The sequence below is a fragment of the Syngnathoides biaculeatus genome, chromosome 12 (genome assembly GCF_019802595.1).
Source record: "Syngnathoides biaculeatus isolate LvHL_M chromosome 12, ASM1980259v1, whole genome shotgun sequence".
Taxonomy (NCBI): Eukaryota; Metazoa; Chordata; class Actinopteri; order Syngnathiformes; family Syngnathidae; genus Syngnathoides; species Syngnathoides biaculeatus.
This window is the reverse complement of record NC_084651.1, coordinates 5,017,358-5,035,525: the sequence shown is the minus strand read 5'-3', so window position 1 is coordinate 5,035,525 and position 18,168 is coordinate 5,017,358. Positions and strand designations below refer to the sequence as shown.

The 18,168-nt window shown below is 43.0% G+C and overlaps 2 protein-coding genes across 2 annotated transcripts; one reads left to right on the top strand and one right to left on the bottom strand.

The window, feature by feature from the left end:
- Positions 1-107: 107 nt before the first annotated feature.
- si:dkey-228d14.5 (uncharacterized protein LOC796266 homolog) lies at positions 108-10,301 on the bottom strand. The gene is made up of 7 exons (XM_061837634.1): positions 10,164-10,301; positions 8,847-8,894; positions 8,671-8,733; positions 8,519-8,586; positions 7,019-7,149; positions 5,455-5,632; positions 108-2,193 (listed from the first exon to the last, which is right to left on the bottom strand). Exons 1-7 carry the CDS (start codon positions 10,226-10,228, stop codon positions 2,006-2,008), a joined length of 741 nt encoding a protein of 246 aa, XP_061693618.1. The 5' UTR covers positions 10,229-10,301; the 3' UTR covers positions 108-2,005.
- Positions 10,302-12,333: 2,032 nt separating this feature from the next.
- On the top strand, positions 12,334-18,035 carry zgc:110319 (uncharacterized protein LOC796111 homolog). Its single transcript, XM_061836905.1, has 8 exons — positions 12,334-12,427; positions 12,797-12,885; positions 12,986-13,121; positions 13,264-13,330; positions 14,522-14,633; positions 14,726-14,789; positions 17,173-17,347; positions 17,435-18,035. Exons 1-8 carry the CDS (start codon positions 12,360-12,362, stop codon positions 17,501-17,503), a joined length of 780 nt encoding a protein of 259 aa, XP_061692889.1. The 5' UTR covers positions 12,334-12,359; the 3' UTR covers positions 17,504-18,035.
- The last annotated feature ends 133 nt before the right edge of the window (positions 18,036-18,168 follow it).

Below are 18,168 nucleotides of genomic sequence, written 5' to 3'. Positions count from 1 at the left end.
AGAGAGAGAGACATAGAGAAACTGTGGCCACGCTCCCCAGTGGTTTGGATTTTTAAGGCCACTTATTGTTTCAGCCATGCTGGAATTGTGGATTATTGCTTGTAGTATTTTGTTTTTCCCCTTTTTTTTTTTTGTTCTTTATTTCTTCCCCAAGTTGCCCTCTTTACATTTATTTATAATGTATCACTTGCAGTTGAGGAATGACTTTTTTTTTCCAGGGAGGGAGGGGGACAATGTGGATGGAGTACTGCATTCTAGATTAATTTTTTTTTTTTTTTTTTTTTTACAGTGTACCAAACAGTAAAGATACTGACCCAACTTTTGTTGCGCTTTCACTGTCCCCTTGCTAACAAAATGTAGATAATGACACACTATCTCTGTTTCAATTTAAAAAGATGAAATTCATTGTGGAATTATAATTTTTTTTTTTTTTTTTGCATAGTGGCATCTTTATCCTTTCTCCCAGGATGTATATTACCTTCTTTCAAGTAAAGGTTAAGTGCTTTGCATTAAATCGACAGGCCGCTGCAGCTGTTGTCTTTGTCCCACCCGCAGACATCCCGAAAGTGACGCAAAATTCAAATTTACTTCAACTTTGAAGTTTTCTGTTTTTAACCTTTTTTTTTTTTTTTCTCGCACATGGTTTCTTACTCCCTCCTCTCCTCCCTAGGTTGAGAGATTAATTAAGACACTGAAAATTGGACTCACGTTTTGGTGAATTTGAGCCCCCCCCCCCAAATAATATCCAGTTTATCCAGTCTATGTACTCGTGCACTCCATCCTCACTAGTATGACAAGTGCACTAAAAGAACAGCTCTTGCATGTAATCTTTTCCCATCACTAGTGCCGCTTTTGGCCTAGTCCAATCTTAAACTGGATCTAGATAGATGCAGATATACAGTAATGAATAAATGCTCGTGGTTTTCCATACACAGGCAGTCAGTCTGTCAAAGCCAAAAGGTAGGCAGAGCTGCATCGAGTGTTGTTGGCATCCACAGATTAGTGTTGGTATGTGATGCGCGACACATAAATGATTGCTGGGTGAAGTTCAACCGCGTTAGTGGATACAGTGGCACCTTGAAATATGAGTTAATTTCTTTCAAGACCATGCTTGTAACTAAAAACCTTGAAAATCATCTTTCCCCATTGAAATGAATGAATTGGAACTTAAAAAAAAAAAAAAAAAAACTTAGTGATGAATTAAATAGAATGTATAGAAACTAAAACTTGTTGCCACATTTTTTTTGCTTCAATTTGATAGACATTGCGCTGGACCTTCTGGTGTGCAACCCTCGGCCCCCGGGGACAGTATAATACAGAAAATTAGGTATAGAATACATGGAGGTGGGCTTCAACTTTCCAGTAACCTAACACTGTTCTTTGCGGAAGATAAAGAATATATGCCTGTAGGTAATATGTCATCTGTCGACATGTTGCTCCATCATTTGTGCTCAAATACACAGTGTATTGCTTAACGATGCAACGTCGGTGTTAGTTTCATTAGCCCATCTATGGTGTTTTATCTGTTAGCATTAAGATAGCAGATTTTAATGCAACTATACAGGGCTCGTATCAAATTTCACTAGTCAAACGATAGCTCGAATCTCGATAAGTCTGATCACTCGAGGCACAACTGTACACTTCATATTGAGTGGGTTAGTACTTGCATAATTTCCTGTCACCTAAACATGAAAAGGTGATCGGATTCTGGACCTGATTATTTTCTACACCTTAACAAAATGCCCAGGGGGGGTAACGACATCCGCCCCTGAGGCCAAGAGCACTGTCGTAGGAATCCAGCGCGACAGGATATGAGGTATACAAAGCATCAACTCAATGTACTGTACACCCCAACCATGAGTGATCTTCACAACGATAGCTCACGCGTGAATAAATATGGATCCCGACAGTCAGTCGTCATAAAATCCTCACGTCGCATTCACGGTCCCGTCGTACTCGTTCTCCAGCTGGACCTGGGCAGCCTTTGCGCGAGTTAGCGTGCGCGTTAGGCCAACATGAACGGCCCGTCCTCGTCGCGCGGGCCGTACAGGTTGGACAGCATGTAGGAGGAGAAGAAGCTGAACTCGGCCACGTAGGTGAGCTCGAAAAGCTCCAGGTTGGCGCTGAGGAGCCACTCGAACACGGCCGACAGGTGAACGTAGTGGTAGTCGTGCTGGCCGAAGCAAAAAGCGTCTGAACGGGGAACTCGGGTTAAGGGTTGACGGGATTTCAACACGGGACTCGAGGCACACTCACATGATTGTTGCCATAGTTTCTCTAAACAATGTTACAGCGATTGTGTGATAATAAAGTACATATTCACGATTTAATTCTTACCTGAAAATAAAAACCTTTCTTCATATTTAAGAAAAGCCAGAATTGGATGAGAGTACCAAAAAATATTTTCAGGCACGGTGGAGCACTTGGTAAAGCGTTGGCCTCACAGTTCTGAGGACCCAGGTTCGATCCTGGCCCCGCCTGTGTGGTTTTTCTCCGGGTGGGCGCTCCGGCTTCCTCCCACGGCCCCAAAAACATGCACACTAAATTGCCCATAGGTGTGATTGTGAGTGCGGCTGTTTGTCTCGATGTGACCTGCGATTGGCTGGCGACCAATTCGGGGTGTACCCCGCCTCCTGCCCGATGACAGCTGGTATCGGCTCTAGCACTCCCCGTGACCCTCGTGAGGATAAGCGGCGAAGAAAATGGAAGGATGTGTATATATTCAAGGGAATATACAGAACTGTTAATAATTGTGTAAATTGTTTTTTTATTAACTTTTGAAAAAAGTTATTAAAAAATTGTATATCAAATGATTTATGAGCGGGGGTTAAGTTATTTTTTTTTAATAAATGTGTTTTTGATTACTTTGGAAAAACAAGTTTGAGAAAATGTATGTTGAGGCGAAATTTTTTTTTTTTTAGCTAAGAAGTTTTTTTAATTTAAACAATAGGGGGCGCCACAGCGGATCAACCGGCTCACAGTTCTGAGGACCGGGGTTCAAATCCCGGCCCCGCCTGTGTGGAGTTTGCATATGTCATCCAAGCCGCTTATCCTCATAAGGGTTGCGGGAAAGCTGGAGCCTATCCCAGCTAGCTTGGGGCAAACGGCGGACTACACCCTGAACTGGTCGCCAGCCGGTCACAGGGCAGATATCGACACCATCACTGAGCGGGAACAGAGCCCACGCTGCCCGCATCAAAGGTAGGCGTGTGTACCACTACACCATCAGCGATTGCAGTTTGCATATAATCAACATTTTTTAGATAAAGTGTATTTTGAGAATGTCTTTCTTTTTAGAAAAAAACATTTTAAAGATGTTTTTTTTCAAGTATTTTTTCTGGGGGGTGGGAACCACATATAACACTTATTAATGGTACAGTCGAAGAAAAGCTGCATACATACAAGGTACCCATCTTTTTTTTTTTTTCTTCTAGAAAAAATCACCTCCCACTGCAAGTAAATAATTGTGGGTGAAATGTGACCCAGGCAGGTTGAGACAATGTGTGTCAAGGGCACTGCGTGGATTGCCGTACTCGCGTCTTTTGTAGCCAGGCCCACTTTGTCAACAGCAATACACGAAAGAGCACAGTCGGTCAGGACTCACACATCCTGTTCCACCCTCACTAAATCACTCGATTTTATCACAGGATGCACCGGTGCTTCCTAACCCTTTCACTAAAGAGAAGACTAAGACGATCATAGTGGGCTTGTGCCTCTATCCCAGTGCCTCTTCAAATTGCTGCCATCAGGGAGGAGACTGCAGAGCCTTCGGGCCAAAACCAGCAAGCTCAATGCAGTTTCTTCCACCAGACAGTCAGGATACTCAACTCCCTCTCTGCTTAGCCCCCATTATAGTCATCCTTCCCTGGCACCCGCCACCACTGACTCTCGACCATACCGTGAATTAAACTCGTGCGCAAACCGCACTTTAAGTACTCAATTCGCTTCGCCCTTGCAGGACTGTGTACATTACCCGACTGATTATTTTGCTACACTGTTGATAAATGTCTATAATTTCATACACTGTCCATGATACTCAACAGTGTACTTTTAAGTACTCGATTCGTTTCGTCCTTGCAGGACTGTGTACATTACCCGACTCATTATTCTGCTACACTGTTGATAAATGTCTATAATTTCATACACGGTCCATAATACTCAATAGTGGACATCACTGCTCATAATATCAATACCACACATCTAATGTATACTATATATAGGAATTACAGTTCTTCACTTCTCAGCCAGATTGACTATATTGTTACATCGTAGTATCAGGTACAATGTATATATTTTAGCCAGACCAGTTTATCCATCCATCCATTTTCTTTTGCCGCTTATCCTCACGAGGGTCGCGGGTAGCGCCGGAGCCTACCCCAGCTGTCGATGGGCAGGAGGCGGGGTGCCCCCCGAACTGGTCGACAGCCAATCGCAGGGCACATGGTGACAAACGGTCGCACTTACAATCACACCTTGGGGCAATTTAGAGTGTCCAATTAATATATATAGGATAGATAGATAGATAGATAGATAGATAAATGGCTAAGAAAAAAGAGATAGATAGATAGAAGATAGATAGATAGAGATAGATAGATAGATAGATAGATAGATAGATAGATAGATAGATAGATAGATAGATAGATAGATAGATAAGTGGCTAAGGAAAAAAAGAGGATAGATAGATAGATAGATAGATAAGCGGCTAAGGAAAAAAAGAGGATAGATAGATAGATAGATAGATAGATAGATAGATAAACAGCTAAGGAAAAAAAGAGGATAGATAGATAGATAAGCGGCTAAGAAAAAAAGGATAGATAGATAGATAGATATAGATAGATAGATAGATAGATAGATAGATAGATAGATAGATAGATAGATAGATAGATAGATAGATAAGCGGCTAAGAAAAAAGAGGATAGATAGATAGATAGATAGATAGATAGATAGATAGATAGATAAGTGGCTAAGGAAAAAAAGAGGATAGATAGATAGATAGATAGATAGATATAGATAGATAGATAATAGATAGATAGATAGATAGATAAGCGGCTAAGGAAAAAAAGAGGATAGATAGATGTTTTGGGGATGTGGGAGGAAACCAGAGTGCCCACCCGGAGAAAACCCACGCAGGCACGGGGGTAGAACGTGCAAACTCCGCACAGGCGGGTCCGGGATTGAACCCGGGACCTCAGAAATGTGAGGCCGGCGCTTTTACCAGATGCTCCACCGTGCCGCCCGGACCAGTTTATTAGAGGAGTACTTTACGTCATGTATGTATCGCATCTGACAAGAAAGTTACTTGAACTTACACAAAGTACCACCTCAAAAATATTTTTAATACTCATATAGGTCACTCTGGCACAGTTTGAACATTTATTTCAGTAATTCTTTCGCATGTCACTAGAGGGCGTCAGCCTGTTAAGAATCAACTCTGTAAGCCATTGGAAAGGATACAGCAGACGGTGAGGATGGTCTGTTGCACAGTGGACACGATGCGCAGTGGGTAGAGAAAATTCTCGTAGCCCGTCAGCTGGCATCTCCTCGTCAGTGCGGTGAGCAGGACGGCGTAGCAGCAAAGGCATATGAAGCTCACCCCCGCCCCCATGTGGTGGAGCAGGGTCAGGTAACCGGGCTGGGTGGGGACAACCGACGTACAGTATAGTCAAATATTAATATAGAATAAAATAGAATCGACGCCACCCCCCACCCCCCCAAAAAAAAAAAAAAAAAAAACGCACATAGATGCCACATGATAGCAGCAAAGCAATACAGGGAGTCTTCGGTCTACGACAGATCCGTTCCGACAGTCGCGACTTACGACAAGTATCAAAGAACCTCGTTTTGTGAGCATTGTATCCGCCGTCGGACCGGAACCCTTCACCACGGTCGACCGACCGACGCCTCGGTGGCGTCGGTGTCTCTCCTTTCTCCGATCTTTGAGCTTCGTTTCCATGGTAATGGGTTTTCCTTTGGTTGCGGAAGCATCGCTAAAAGACGCGGCTTTCTTCTTTGGGGCGATAATGTCGAAAAAAGGAGGGCGAAAAATGCGAAGATGCTCCCGGCGCACAAACGCGGACAAGCGTTAGCCGGACAAAATGGCGGACGGGGGACGGGCGTTGTGAAGTCGAAAGGTCTTCGGTCGAGACCGTCTCAACCCGAGGACTCCCTGTACATGATTCTCCTTGACTCACTTCGACATAGTTCCTTGGCGCCAAGAAAAACAAGTCGAAAACACTGACAGGGTGGGTAATAATTACTACTATGGTATGACATTGTTATTACTACATTACAACACCAAAAAAACTATAGTTATTCACTCTATTGATTGGGACTATATCCTTAAATTACTACATAACTAACCATGCTGGTGCAGTTCTTTTTGTTTAATTTTTTAGAACTTATTACTAAGTTATCGAACAGCACTAAAGCAGATACGTTACACATTTAATAACCAGGTATTGAGGTATATCACTGAAATTCAGTTTATTTCATTTAATTTGATAAATGTTTACTCTGAACTGTTACATTACACAATTGTGTGCCGGTATATCAACTTTTTTTTTTTCGTACAGTATCAGGAGTTTGTACCATTTTGACAATTTGGTCATTTATATCCAAATCAGAATCAGAATCAGAACCAGCCTTAGTGGCCAATACTGCAATGTCAAAAGAATCCCAATAAGCACCTCAGGCCCTTCTTGACCCAAAAAAAAAAAAAAACGCGGAACGATTATTCAGTATCGTCACAAATACATTGCTACACAATTTGTCATTGATTTCAACAAGGAAACGTGATATGAGTCATTGTCTTGGAAACAACAGATGGAAAACGCACAATGGCAAGCACAGCAGGAATAACTTGTTACTTTTACACAAAATTACACAAAAGCGTTTGCACCACATTTCCAGTCTGTTTAGGAGAATTTATGTCACGCAATGCCAGCCTGGCCACATACTTCAGGGTTGAGCATCCATCCATCCATCCATCCATACATCAGTTTTTTTTTTTTTAACCTACGTTGCAGTTTCCGGCGGCAAATGATCCCAGAGATGCCCCCACGCCGAAGACCAGCGCCAACCTGCTCATTGTGCCGTGACGCGCGTTTTTCTCCATCACGTGGGCATGGTGGAATATGCAGAAGAGGAAAACTTAAAAAAAAAGATATAATATATGAACATGCAGGGATGTTTTTGGTTAGCTTTTATTTTTTTTTAAAATCAAATAGCATTGACAAATAAAAGAATTTATGGAAGTAAATTAGGGCCACCAGGATTTGAATTTAAAATGCCACAGAAAACAGGATTTGAATTTTAAATGTGAAGTGATCCACATTTTCAATAGTTGCTACAATTCGCTGTCTGAAATTAACCGACTGTGCCACCTAGCAGGGTCACTTCAGGTCGGAACCGAACGGCCAGCCAATTATTCAGTTACGCTTTCTTTGTATGTGACATCATGTGACTAAGAAAGAGTAGTTGCGATTGGCTGGCTTTTTGGCTCTGACCTGGAGTAACCCTGCCCGGTGGCACAGACGGTGAACTTTAGACAGCGAATTGCAGCAACTATTGAAAATGTGGATCACGTCACATTTAAAATTCAAATCCTGTTTTCTGTGGCATTTCAAATTAAAATCCTGGTGGCACTAATTTACTTCCACAAGAATTGCGGTCGCAAAACTTTAATTTTTGGCCAAGAAGACGATGTAACGGGCACACAAAATACGACTTTAACCCCTCGACCCCACAAAAAAATCATTTTCAGGATCATTGGAAACAGGATACCCCGGAACTCATCCATCCATCCATTTTCTTAGCCGCTTATCCTCACAAGGGTCGCGGGGAGCGCCGGAGCCTATCCCAGCTGTCAACGGGCAGGAGGCGGGGTACACGCTGAACTGGTCGCCAGCCGATCGCAGAGCACATGGAGACAAACAGCCGCACTCACAATCACACCTTGGGGCAATTTAGAGTGTCCAATTGATGTCGCACGTTTTTGGGATGTGGGAGGAAACCGGAGTGCCTGGAGAAAAACCACGCGGGCATGGACGGGGTGAACACGCAAACTCCACACAGGCAGGTCCGGGATTGAACCCGAGTCCTCAGAACTGTGAGACTAACACTTTACAAGCTGATCCAACGTGCCGCCCAAAAACTAGCAGTTATATCACAGCATACCGAGCAATTACTGATAGCTCAGCTGGGCTCGACTGTGAGTTCAACTCCGGTCCTCACCCGAGCTTGCTGAAAAGGCCGCGACTCGCGTCTCAGCTGGAACGCGTAAAAGGGAGCATGTAACTCCTTTTCTGTCCTCCCGTGTACTTTGTAGCTCATTTCAAAATGCCCGATCACTTTTCAATCTCGAAATGCGCTCGCTGCACGTTCCAGTTTCGGGGGGGTCAATGAATGCAATCCATTTTCCACAACAAAATGTGATCAAACCGTGGCATTGCGAATGCTTTTTCCGATGCGCCGCGGCACTTCCCGAGCGCGGCTTCGTGTCCCGAGCGGGTGAACTCACACAGGAAGGAGCCGGCGTTGATGGTCGCCGTGAAAAGTGAATTCTCCGGCGGGGAGGCTCCGCTGGTGCTGCACGTTTTTGCCGTTGCGTGGACACAAATTCAAAATCTGCTGCTCTATTCAATCAAATCATTTCATTGGAGATTTTCTTACCTAATGGTGGGAACCCTGCAGCAGTCCTCAGTGTGATTGACTGTGCAGAAGTTCTGCCCCTGCCTGGGAAACAACGTTGCGAAGAATGATCAATAATTATTTCATAATTAATCATTGATAATGAATCATTTGATAATTATGTGTGTTGGGTATGGCAGCAACGAGATCAAACTCACCAGTCGGTGAGCAAGCACACATGTCCGCTGGACGAGGCTAAGCCGTATCTGGAAGGATAAAATAAAATAAAATAATCCATTTAAATTAAATAGATTTGCAAGGGAGTAAAATAAATCCTTTGAAAGCAAGACAAAAATTGTATTTAAACCCTTGAAGGCCAATGAGAAATAATTAAATCAAATTAAATAGAATAAAATAATAATAAGCAAAAAAAGTGGGAAATGTATGCACACTTAAATTGATTTAACATGGTAGAATTTCAGCAAAAACAAAAAAATATAATTTAAAAGCAAGAAATTTATATGGAAATCCTTGAATCGTGTAGGTCCAAAACAAAAATATGGGATGTGAACATTAAATTAAGTAAGAGCAAAATTTGGCAAACAGAAAAGAAAAAATGTTTGGATTAAATTTGATATTTTTTTTAATTATGAGAAAAAATAATGCAGCAAAAATTATATTTAAAAGCAAGAACTGGATAACAAGAAATGTTTATGGAAATCCTTGAATCGTGTAGGTCCAAAAGCAAAAATATGGGATGTGAATTTTAAATTAAATAAAAGCAAATTTAGCAAACATAAAATAAAAATTGTTTGGATTAAATATGACTTTCTTTTTGAAATTGAAAGAAAAAATAATTTAACAAGAAAAAAATACACATATTTAGATGCTTGATGCATGCAATATAGGCTGTCAAGAAATAGATATCAAATGAAATGAAGATATGTTAATGTTAAACCAGAAACACAAAAATATTTAGTCAACTAAAATTATATAAAATTTCATTTTTGTAAATAATTGAATTTAAAAGCAGGAAAAAAAACTTTAACTCATGCAGGTCAATAACATGTACTGGTAACAAATACATAAAATAAATTAACATGAAATACAGTCAAAGAGAAAGAATAAAATGATTTATTTGGAAAAATATATATTAAAAATATATTTTTTATAAATAAATATGTATAATATAAAAAATATCTGTTCTATTTTTTTATTATACCCCTAAGTAAATTCTGCTCTAAAGTCAAGATTTAAAAATAATAATAATAAAGGTGCTCGATAACTAACAAACTTTCTTCCTGTTTTTTATGAACGAATTTGTTCTTAGGAGACACCAACCTGGTTGCATCGGAACCATTGCGGTGAAGTATTTAAAAAATTAAATCATGTTAAAAAAAAAAACCAACCAACTGAAACGCAAGAAAAAATAAACAGATCAATATCAAATGAGATTTGAATATTTGTGGCCATTGTTTAGAGTATTATATTGATGAATATCCGTTTAAGATGAAGCAGACGTAGAGTTTCCTTACACTGCCCACGTTCCAATGAAGGATGTCAGCGAGAGACTCACAGGGAGGAAAATCCACAGCCACATGTCTTGGAAATGAAAAATATGGAGAGAATATTTCCTTCCGTCAAGATATTCCTGCTCCCGACCTCATACCTCCACGCTACTTATCCAGTCCCAGATGTCGCAATGTGTTCTCCGCGCTGGCTTTTGCCTTTTACGCGTTCATCTCCTCCCCGCCTGTCACGCCTCGCGCCGTGACGGAAGAAAACGTGATGGGTCGGACAACCTGTTTGTTCTGGAGGAATCGCAGACGCGGTCCCTCCCGTTGTGTCCTCGCGGGCCTTATCTTTACTTTACGTTCAGCGTCGGGCATCCCGTTCGTGGTGATCCACAGTGAACAAATGTAGGTTAGTCGATACATTTTTTGGAATGTTTGTTGAAGACGCTTTGAATTGAATATACTGTTCTAAATGTTTTGTAACTAGATTTTGTTATAGTAGTTCCTTAAAGGTCCGCTGTATGTAGTATGTTAATAATGAAAAAAAAAATGGACCCATCGGTTTTTTTCACCACGCAACATGATTTTGACGTATATGGCTTTTTGTCACGCCCGCCACGAAAATCCTCTCGAGGGATTTGTTTTCGAGAAGAAGCGGTAAGTGACGTGAGTTGCAGACGCACGCTCAAGAGGTCTCGTCTGTTCATACTAGTTTTACCTGCCGGAAGGGAGCTCGTTGTTCCATCGTGTTAGCCTCGTCGTATTGCTGGATATCGTTCGAACACTCGAGAGGATGGATTCATTCTTCATATTTTTCAAAAAGACCCGGTTCGCCGTGAAAAATGGATTGCACGGCCGCAAAGGACGAGAGCTCAGTGGGTTCGAAATGACAGTTAAGTGTGTATTGAGCTACTAAAAAAAAAAAAAATAGTTTGGGGGGGAGTGGGGAGACGTAATCCTCTCAGAATCTAACAAAAGATTCGCGCATGTAATTCAGGGGTGCTAAATGTGTCGATGTACATGTCGGCGCCTTGCACGGCTTCGGACAGACTGGCTCATACATACTGTCTGGGAGTCTGTTGTTAGTTAGAAGTGATCCGTATATCATCTAAATATGCCTCAAAACGGTTTGGAAACAAGAGGTTAATATTGCCCCGGTCACTTCACTCGATGGTGTCCGCGGCGGACGGCTTCGGCCGGGCCGGCTCATACATACTGTCTGGGAGTCTGTTGTCAGTGAGAAGTGATCCGCATATCATCTAAATATGGCTCGAAACGAAACGACAGGATAATATTGCCAAGGTCACTTTACTCGATTGTGTCTGCGGCGGACGGCTTCGGCCTGTCTGAATCATACATACTGTCTGGGAGTCTGTTGTTAGTTAGAAGTGATCCGCATATCATCTAAATATGGCTCGAAACGAAACGACAGGATAATATTGCCAAGGTCACTTTACTCGATTGTGTCTGCGGCAGACGGCTTCGGCCGGTCTGAATCATACATACTGTCTGGGAGTCTGTTGTTAGTTGGAAGTGATCCGCATATCATCTAAATATGGCTCGAAACGAAACGACAGGATAATATTGCCAAGGTCACTTCACTCGATTGTGAGATGTTCTCTTCCTTGAAAAGAGCTTCTGTGTCCCATGGTAGGCGGCCCGGCGTGTTTTCAACAGCGAATGTCACGGTGTGACGTAATTAACAGAGGATGGAGCCAATATGGCGACCACTTGGATGTCGAAAGAGACTTCCGCAATTTTGCGCACGGATGACGCGCTCTACGTTCATATTTATTTTTTCGTATGGACATTGAAGTGAATAATGTTACATGTATTTTTCATGGCAATATCTATTTTCGAATGTTTATAGGCATGACACTTGACCTTTAAGAATATAAACATTCATATTTTCACTGAATACATTCGGATCGTTTCTATATTTCAAACGTTTACATTTGACTGCTTCATCATCTCATTTTGGTTAGAAGGGAGCATAATTTTGTAGATTAAAAAAAATTCCCGTCATCACCCCAGTCTCTTCAATAACATACTTTCACTAAAAATATACTTGTTTAAAAAACACTTATACACACCTATGACGAACCTTATTATTGTATTAAGTGCACAAATCTTTCGTTAAGATAAAGTTATTTTAATAATATGACGTCATTTGAAAGCAATGTCACGTCAACTTCCTTCTTTTTCAAAACAATCAAGATGGCGGCGCACACGAGATGGGCTATGTGCCACTGGCTACGGACGGCGAAAAATTCAACTTTTATCCGGTTGGAACTTTCCCCGACTAAAATTTATCATCTCGATAGTATTTATCCGCTGCCGGCGTGATGAATGTGTCAAATTAAACGCGTCGTTTATGCGCAGTCACGAGCAAAGCTAACTCGATAGCAAGATGCTACATGCAAGCAGCTCTGTAATTGACACATACTTCCGCTTTCACTTTGTGTTAATAACCATAAATTAGTGAAGCTTTTAGTTGTAATAACGCCTCTGTGTTCCTTGAGTATGTGGAGGTTATACAAGATTAAAATTACACCGGCATTGATGCTTAAATCGCATGCATAAGCGATTGCTAATGTCGCGTAGCTAATTTTGAGTCTTCTTCACATTAATGTATATAAATAATTTGTGTTAAGATTTCCACAGAACACTGGTATTTCATACCACACCCAGATTCACAGGAGAGTCCTTTCCGAACCCCCGACCAAAACCACACACGTCCCAAGTGAGGATATAGTTTGAATCCCTTGGCCAGTAGCAGTCCCTTTCCTAATTTCAAGCCTAACTTGACCTTCCTGTCTTGTTTTGTTTTGCCCCCCCACCAGTACGACAGGTATCCATCCAGACGGAAGACACCCCAAACCCAAGAAGCTTGAAGTTTCTCCCTGATAAGCCGGTTTTAGGACACGGAACGCTGGATTTCCCCTCGCAGAGCTCAACGGAGTGTTCATCTTTAGCCAGGTTGAGAAACAGATTAATTTTACCGACATAAAACACAACAAACCTGTCTGGCAGCGTTTTCCCTTTTGCCGTGCCATAAATCTTGAATTAACCACAATACATCGGGCGAACTATTTAATGACAACGTCCACGTCTCCAACAGGGACCTCTTCGAAATCGAAGGAGTCAAAAGCGTCTTCTTTGGGCCGGACTTCATCACCGTCACAAAAGTAAGCATTATGTCGACTTTTCACGCACGTTGGGCATTTTGTTATGGTGCAAAATATTGGGATTCAGGTGGCCTGTGAGCTCAACTCACTACACAACAAGGACCAGTTTGCTAGCTAGTGAGCAATTGTGCTAACATAGCGTCTTCAAGTGATTTAATGCCACCTCCAGTTTATTTCTACCATCAAAACAAAACAAAATATCAATTATGCGTTTATTTAAATCATCCACATAACTGCTGGTGCGCGAGATTAATGCCAACACAACATGGGGAAAACTAGTGATGGGCATAAGAGGTTGAGTGAAGTGTTGCAATACTTTGGGCTAAGTGTATTGATGCTGTGTTGCTCAATACAGACATTTTTAAAATATATATATACAAAAAACACCAAAACCTTCTCTATAGAGCTCGTGCACCTACGTCATCAAATCTAGCTGAGGTTTTGACGGCTCGTGAGCGCGGAAGCCTGTTCGTCGACACGTTAACCTTTACATCGATCTTTTCAGCTAGTATTATATACAAATACCAATATTTAAATAAATGACCTCTGGTTTTACACAAACTTGCATTCATTAACTATGATTGAGAAAAAAAAAGACAAGAGTCCTCTCCACGGAACGTACACAGAAGCGATTGCGGCCACACTTAACCTCCGTAAGCCTCTGCCTAACCCTAATACGCATTGTTCTCAAATGAGCCAATTTGGCATTATAAATACTTTTTGGTAATTTGAGATTGAGAAGAATAATTCCTACCTGAAATGAAGCGATCGCTACACAGGCGTGTGTGTATTTTGGTTGGGCACCATCCATCACCTTTAATTGCCGAAATCCATCGATTTTTTTTTTTTTTTTTCTCGTCTTTTATGCTGATATTCCATAGAATGACCTCTTTGAATATCTCTCTCGTCTGTTGTGACAAACAACAGCACAACAGGTCTCGGGTGTCGTAAATATTCTCCTCCGGTTCACTGTCCCACATAACGTCGAGCGGCTCAGCTTGACCGCCAATATGGCGCTGTGAAAATGGCGACGTTTTTAAAATTAAAACTAGAATCAATGCTAATTTTTCTTCCTCTTGAAACAAGAAGTTTTGTGGAGGCAGGAACAGATTTCTGGCCTTTACATTCAACAGGAAAGTACATTTGTAATTCAAGTATTTTTGTCCCAAAAATGAAAGCTGTCCTCAACAGATAGACGAAGACTTGGAGTGGACGGACATCAAGCGCAATGCCCTGGAGGCCATGGCCAAATTCTTTGAGAGTGGCGACCCCATCACGACAGGGGAAGTGCACGCAGAAAGTAGTAAGTACAGTACTGTTTATTAAAAAAAAGAGAGAAATGGATTAGATGAAAAATTTGGGATTTGATCGGAACGTTGCCCTCGCCGTACGCAGGTGTCTCTGAGGATGACGACGAAGTGGTCTTGATGATTAAGGAGCTTCTGGACACCAGAATCAGGTAAATGAGCTCAGATGGAGGAATTACTCGCGCGGTGTTCGGGGGTACGTTCCAAAAAATACCCGCGAATAGCAAACAGCGAGATTGCACCACACCACTCAGGGAGGGGGGCGCTGATTCATGGGGTTGGGCTAATGACTGGCAGTCAGGGACCTGGCATAGTAACAGGGGGAGTTGGTTTTTACACTTGCTTAAATGGCGGCGACCCCCCCAGGCTGGGTGGTTGCTTGGCGTGGGGGCTCCCCCCTCATGGCCCGTGGCTACTCTCTGGGTTCCCGCCCCCGCCGTTCCTTTGTCGGGTGCCCTTAGCCCCCCCTTCCAACATATAAGAGACATTCTCCCATCCTTGGGCTGGGGCGAGCCACATCGTGGTGTGGTTTCCTGTTCTCCTGGGATTTAGGGTGGGGGGCGGCATTGGGTCCCTGCGGCCAGTTGTTGTGGGGGAGGAGCGGGGGGGTTGCCTGTGAACAGCGTTGCTCTCAGTCGGATCCCTGGTCCCGGTCTACGTCCTGGATTGGTTGGCCGAGGTCCTTCGCCTCCGCGTTGCGGACACAGCAATTATCCATCCATCCATTTTTCTTCGCCGCTTATCCTCACAAGGGTCGCGGGGAGTGCCTATCCCAGCTCTCAGCGGGCAGGAGGCGGGCTACACCCTGAACCGGTTGCCCGCTAATCGCAGACCACGTGTAGACAAACAACCAATCGCAGGCACAATCATTCACGCCCAGGGGCAATTTAGAGTGTCCAATTATTGTTGCGTGTTTTGGGGATGCGGGAGAAAACTGGAGTGCCCGGAGAAAGGTTTGACAATCTTACTGCTTATTGTTTTTAAATTATAACCAGTTGTCATGCATTTACATTTCTGTCAGTCTTTTTGCACGCACAACGGCGTGAATTCACCTGAATGCGTCTGTCGGCACACGCCCATTGGATTCTTTCATTGGGCGTGGGACTGCGCTCTTATTGCAGTCAATAATGCATGCCTACATGTAGCGCTTTTGTATATCATCTCACATATATTCTCGTTCTGTAGGATTCTGTAATTCACTCAGTCAGTCAAACCACATTCCTGTCGTAACGCCGGGATTACAATCCTTATCTTGGACGCTTGTTCTCCTGTCCTTGTCCTGTCACATCTTGTCCTGTTCTTCCTTCACAGGATGTCGCGCGACTGTCCTGAGCGATGATTTACATTTCTCTTTGTGATTAAAGTTAGCTTTTGCTCTGTCTTGTTTTTTTTTTTTTTTCCCCTCTCACCCCTGTGGAAATTCTGTTCTGTTGGACTGATTGACTCGAATCATCAATTCATACGCCGTTAAAAAAAAAAAAAAAAAAAAAAAGATACACTGTGAAAAAGGAGTCACCCCCCGCCCCTTTGGTGCGGGCAGCGTGCGTTCGATTCCCGCTCAGTGACGGTGTCGAACTCTGCGACTGTCTGGCGACCAGTTCAGGGTGTAGTCCGCCTTTCGCCCGAAGCCAGCGGGGATAGGCTCCAGCTTTCCCGCAACCCTTGTGAGGATAAGCAGCATGGATAATGACATGACACGACATACCGTAAAAAAATGACAAGAAAAACATGTGGTTAATTAAATCTGTCAAATTATTTTACAAATACTTTGGATTTTATTTTTTTTTTGTGGGTGTTGTAAATCCATCCATCCATCCATCCATTTTCTTAGCCACTTATCCTCACAAGGATCACAAAGAATGCCAGAGCCTATGCCAGCTGTTAACGGCCATGAGGCGGGGTTACACCCTGAACTGGTCGCCGGCCAATCGCAGGGCACATAGAGACAAACAGCCGCACTCACAATCACACCTATGGGCAATTTTAGAGTGTCCAATTAATGTTGCATGTTTTTGGGATGGGGTAGGAAACGGGGAGCGGCATGGTGGATCTGATGGTAAAGCGTTGGCCTCACAGTTCTGAGGACCCGGGTTCAATCCCGGCCCCGCCTGTGTGGAGTTTGCATGTTCTCCCAGTGCCTGCATGGCTTTTCTCTGGGCACTCCGGTTTCCTCCCACATCCCAAAAACATGCAACATTAATTGGATACTCAAAATTGCCCCTAGGTGTGATTGTGAGTTTGACTATTTCTCTATGTGCCCTGCGATTGGCTGTCAACCAGTTCAGGGTCTCCCCCGCTTCCTGCCCGTTGACAGCTGGGATAGGCTCCAGCACTCCCTGCGACCCTCGTGAGGATAAGCGGCAAATAAGATGGATGGATGGGAGGAAACGAGTGCTGGAAGAAAACCCATGCAGGCACGGGGAGAACACGCAAACTCCACACAGGCGGGTCCGGGATCGCAGAGCTGTGAGGCCAACGCTTTCCGTATATCACAGGACTTATATTTGTCAAGGGTTTCTCGTTTCATCCACGCAGGCCAACGGTGCAGGAGGACGGCGGCGACGTGGTCTTCAAGGGCTTCGTGGACGGCACGGTGCAGCTGAAGTTGGTGGGCTCCTGCACGGGATGCCCCAGCTCCACGGTGACCCTGAAGAACGGCATTCAGAACATGATGCAGTTCTACATTCCCGAAGTTAAGGCGGTGGAACAGGTGAGCGTAAATCGGCGTTATTCCGGTAGACAGATATGATCGCTAAGTCATAATGGTGCTCTCAACTGGTCTTTTCTTCCCACGTAGGTGGAAGATGAAGCGGACGAAGTCAGCGCGAAGGTTTTCTCAGAGCTAGAAAGCAAATTACAGGAGTAATTGTGAAGTTTATTGATCGGTGTGCTACGTGATCATCTTTCTCCACGCTTCACAAAGAAGAAAAAGGAGAGAAATTCAGAGGCATCGTTTTGCTTTGTGTGTACCTGTGCCTGCTACTTACAGTTAACACTTTTCATCACGGAAATGTCATCACGTCAAGCTAAGGATGCTAATGCGCTATGAAAATTCCCATTTTTCACTATGGAGTTACACACACCCTCCCCAAAAAAATGTCAGTTTTAAAGCGGCGCCTGCGAGGCTGCAAATGTTATTTATTTTCACTGTAAGAATACTGTATTTTATGTAAAGGTTTTGCACTTTGGCGTCACGCCGATTTCATAATGGAACAGATGATCTGTTGGGAAATTAGCACACGTAGGGAGCATACGCACTGAAAAAAAAATATTTACAATTAACTGTATTGTAATAATTTCTCAAGCCCACTTCATCGCAATAAATATGACGAAAGCAAAACTAAACAAAAGACTGCTCCCCCTCCCCCCACATGCACCCCCCCTTTTTTCCCCTCATTTTGTGCGCATTATGAGTCATAATTCATTTTACAGGCCACATTCATTCCAATTCGATGTCCAATGAGCCGGACCACTATATTTATGGCTTAAATATATATATATTTTTTCCTCCATTGTTTGAATTAAAGGCAC

Bases quoted from the DNA above. Each gene is read 5' to 3' on its own strand.
- si:dkey-228d14.5 (XM_061837634.1), bottom strand. From the start codon at position 10,228: ATGTGGCTGTGGATTTTCCTCCCTGTGAGTCTCTCGCTGACATCCTTC. The intron at 8,587-8,670 runs GTAAGAAAATCT...AAAAACGTGCAG, and splicing joins TGCAGGGTTCCCACCATTAG to CACCAGCGGAGCCTCCCCGC. The intron at 2,194-5,454 runs GTATCCTTTCCA...TTCCCCGTTCAG, and splicing joins GACCATCCTCACCGTCTGCT to ACGCTTTTTGCTTCGGCCAG.
- zgc:110319 (XM_061836905.1), top strand. From the start codon at position 12,360: ATGGCGGCGCACACGAGATGGGCTATGTGCCACTGGCTACGGACGGCG. The intron at 12,886-12,985 runs GTGAGGATATAG...CCCCCCCACCAG, and splicing joins CAAAACCACACACGTCCCAA to TACGACAGGTATCCATCCAG. The intron at 17,348-17,434 runs GTGAGCGTAAAT...CTTCCCACGTAG, and splicing joins AAGTTAAGGCGGTGGAACAG to GTGGAAGATGAAGCGGACGA.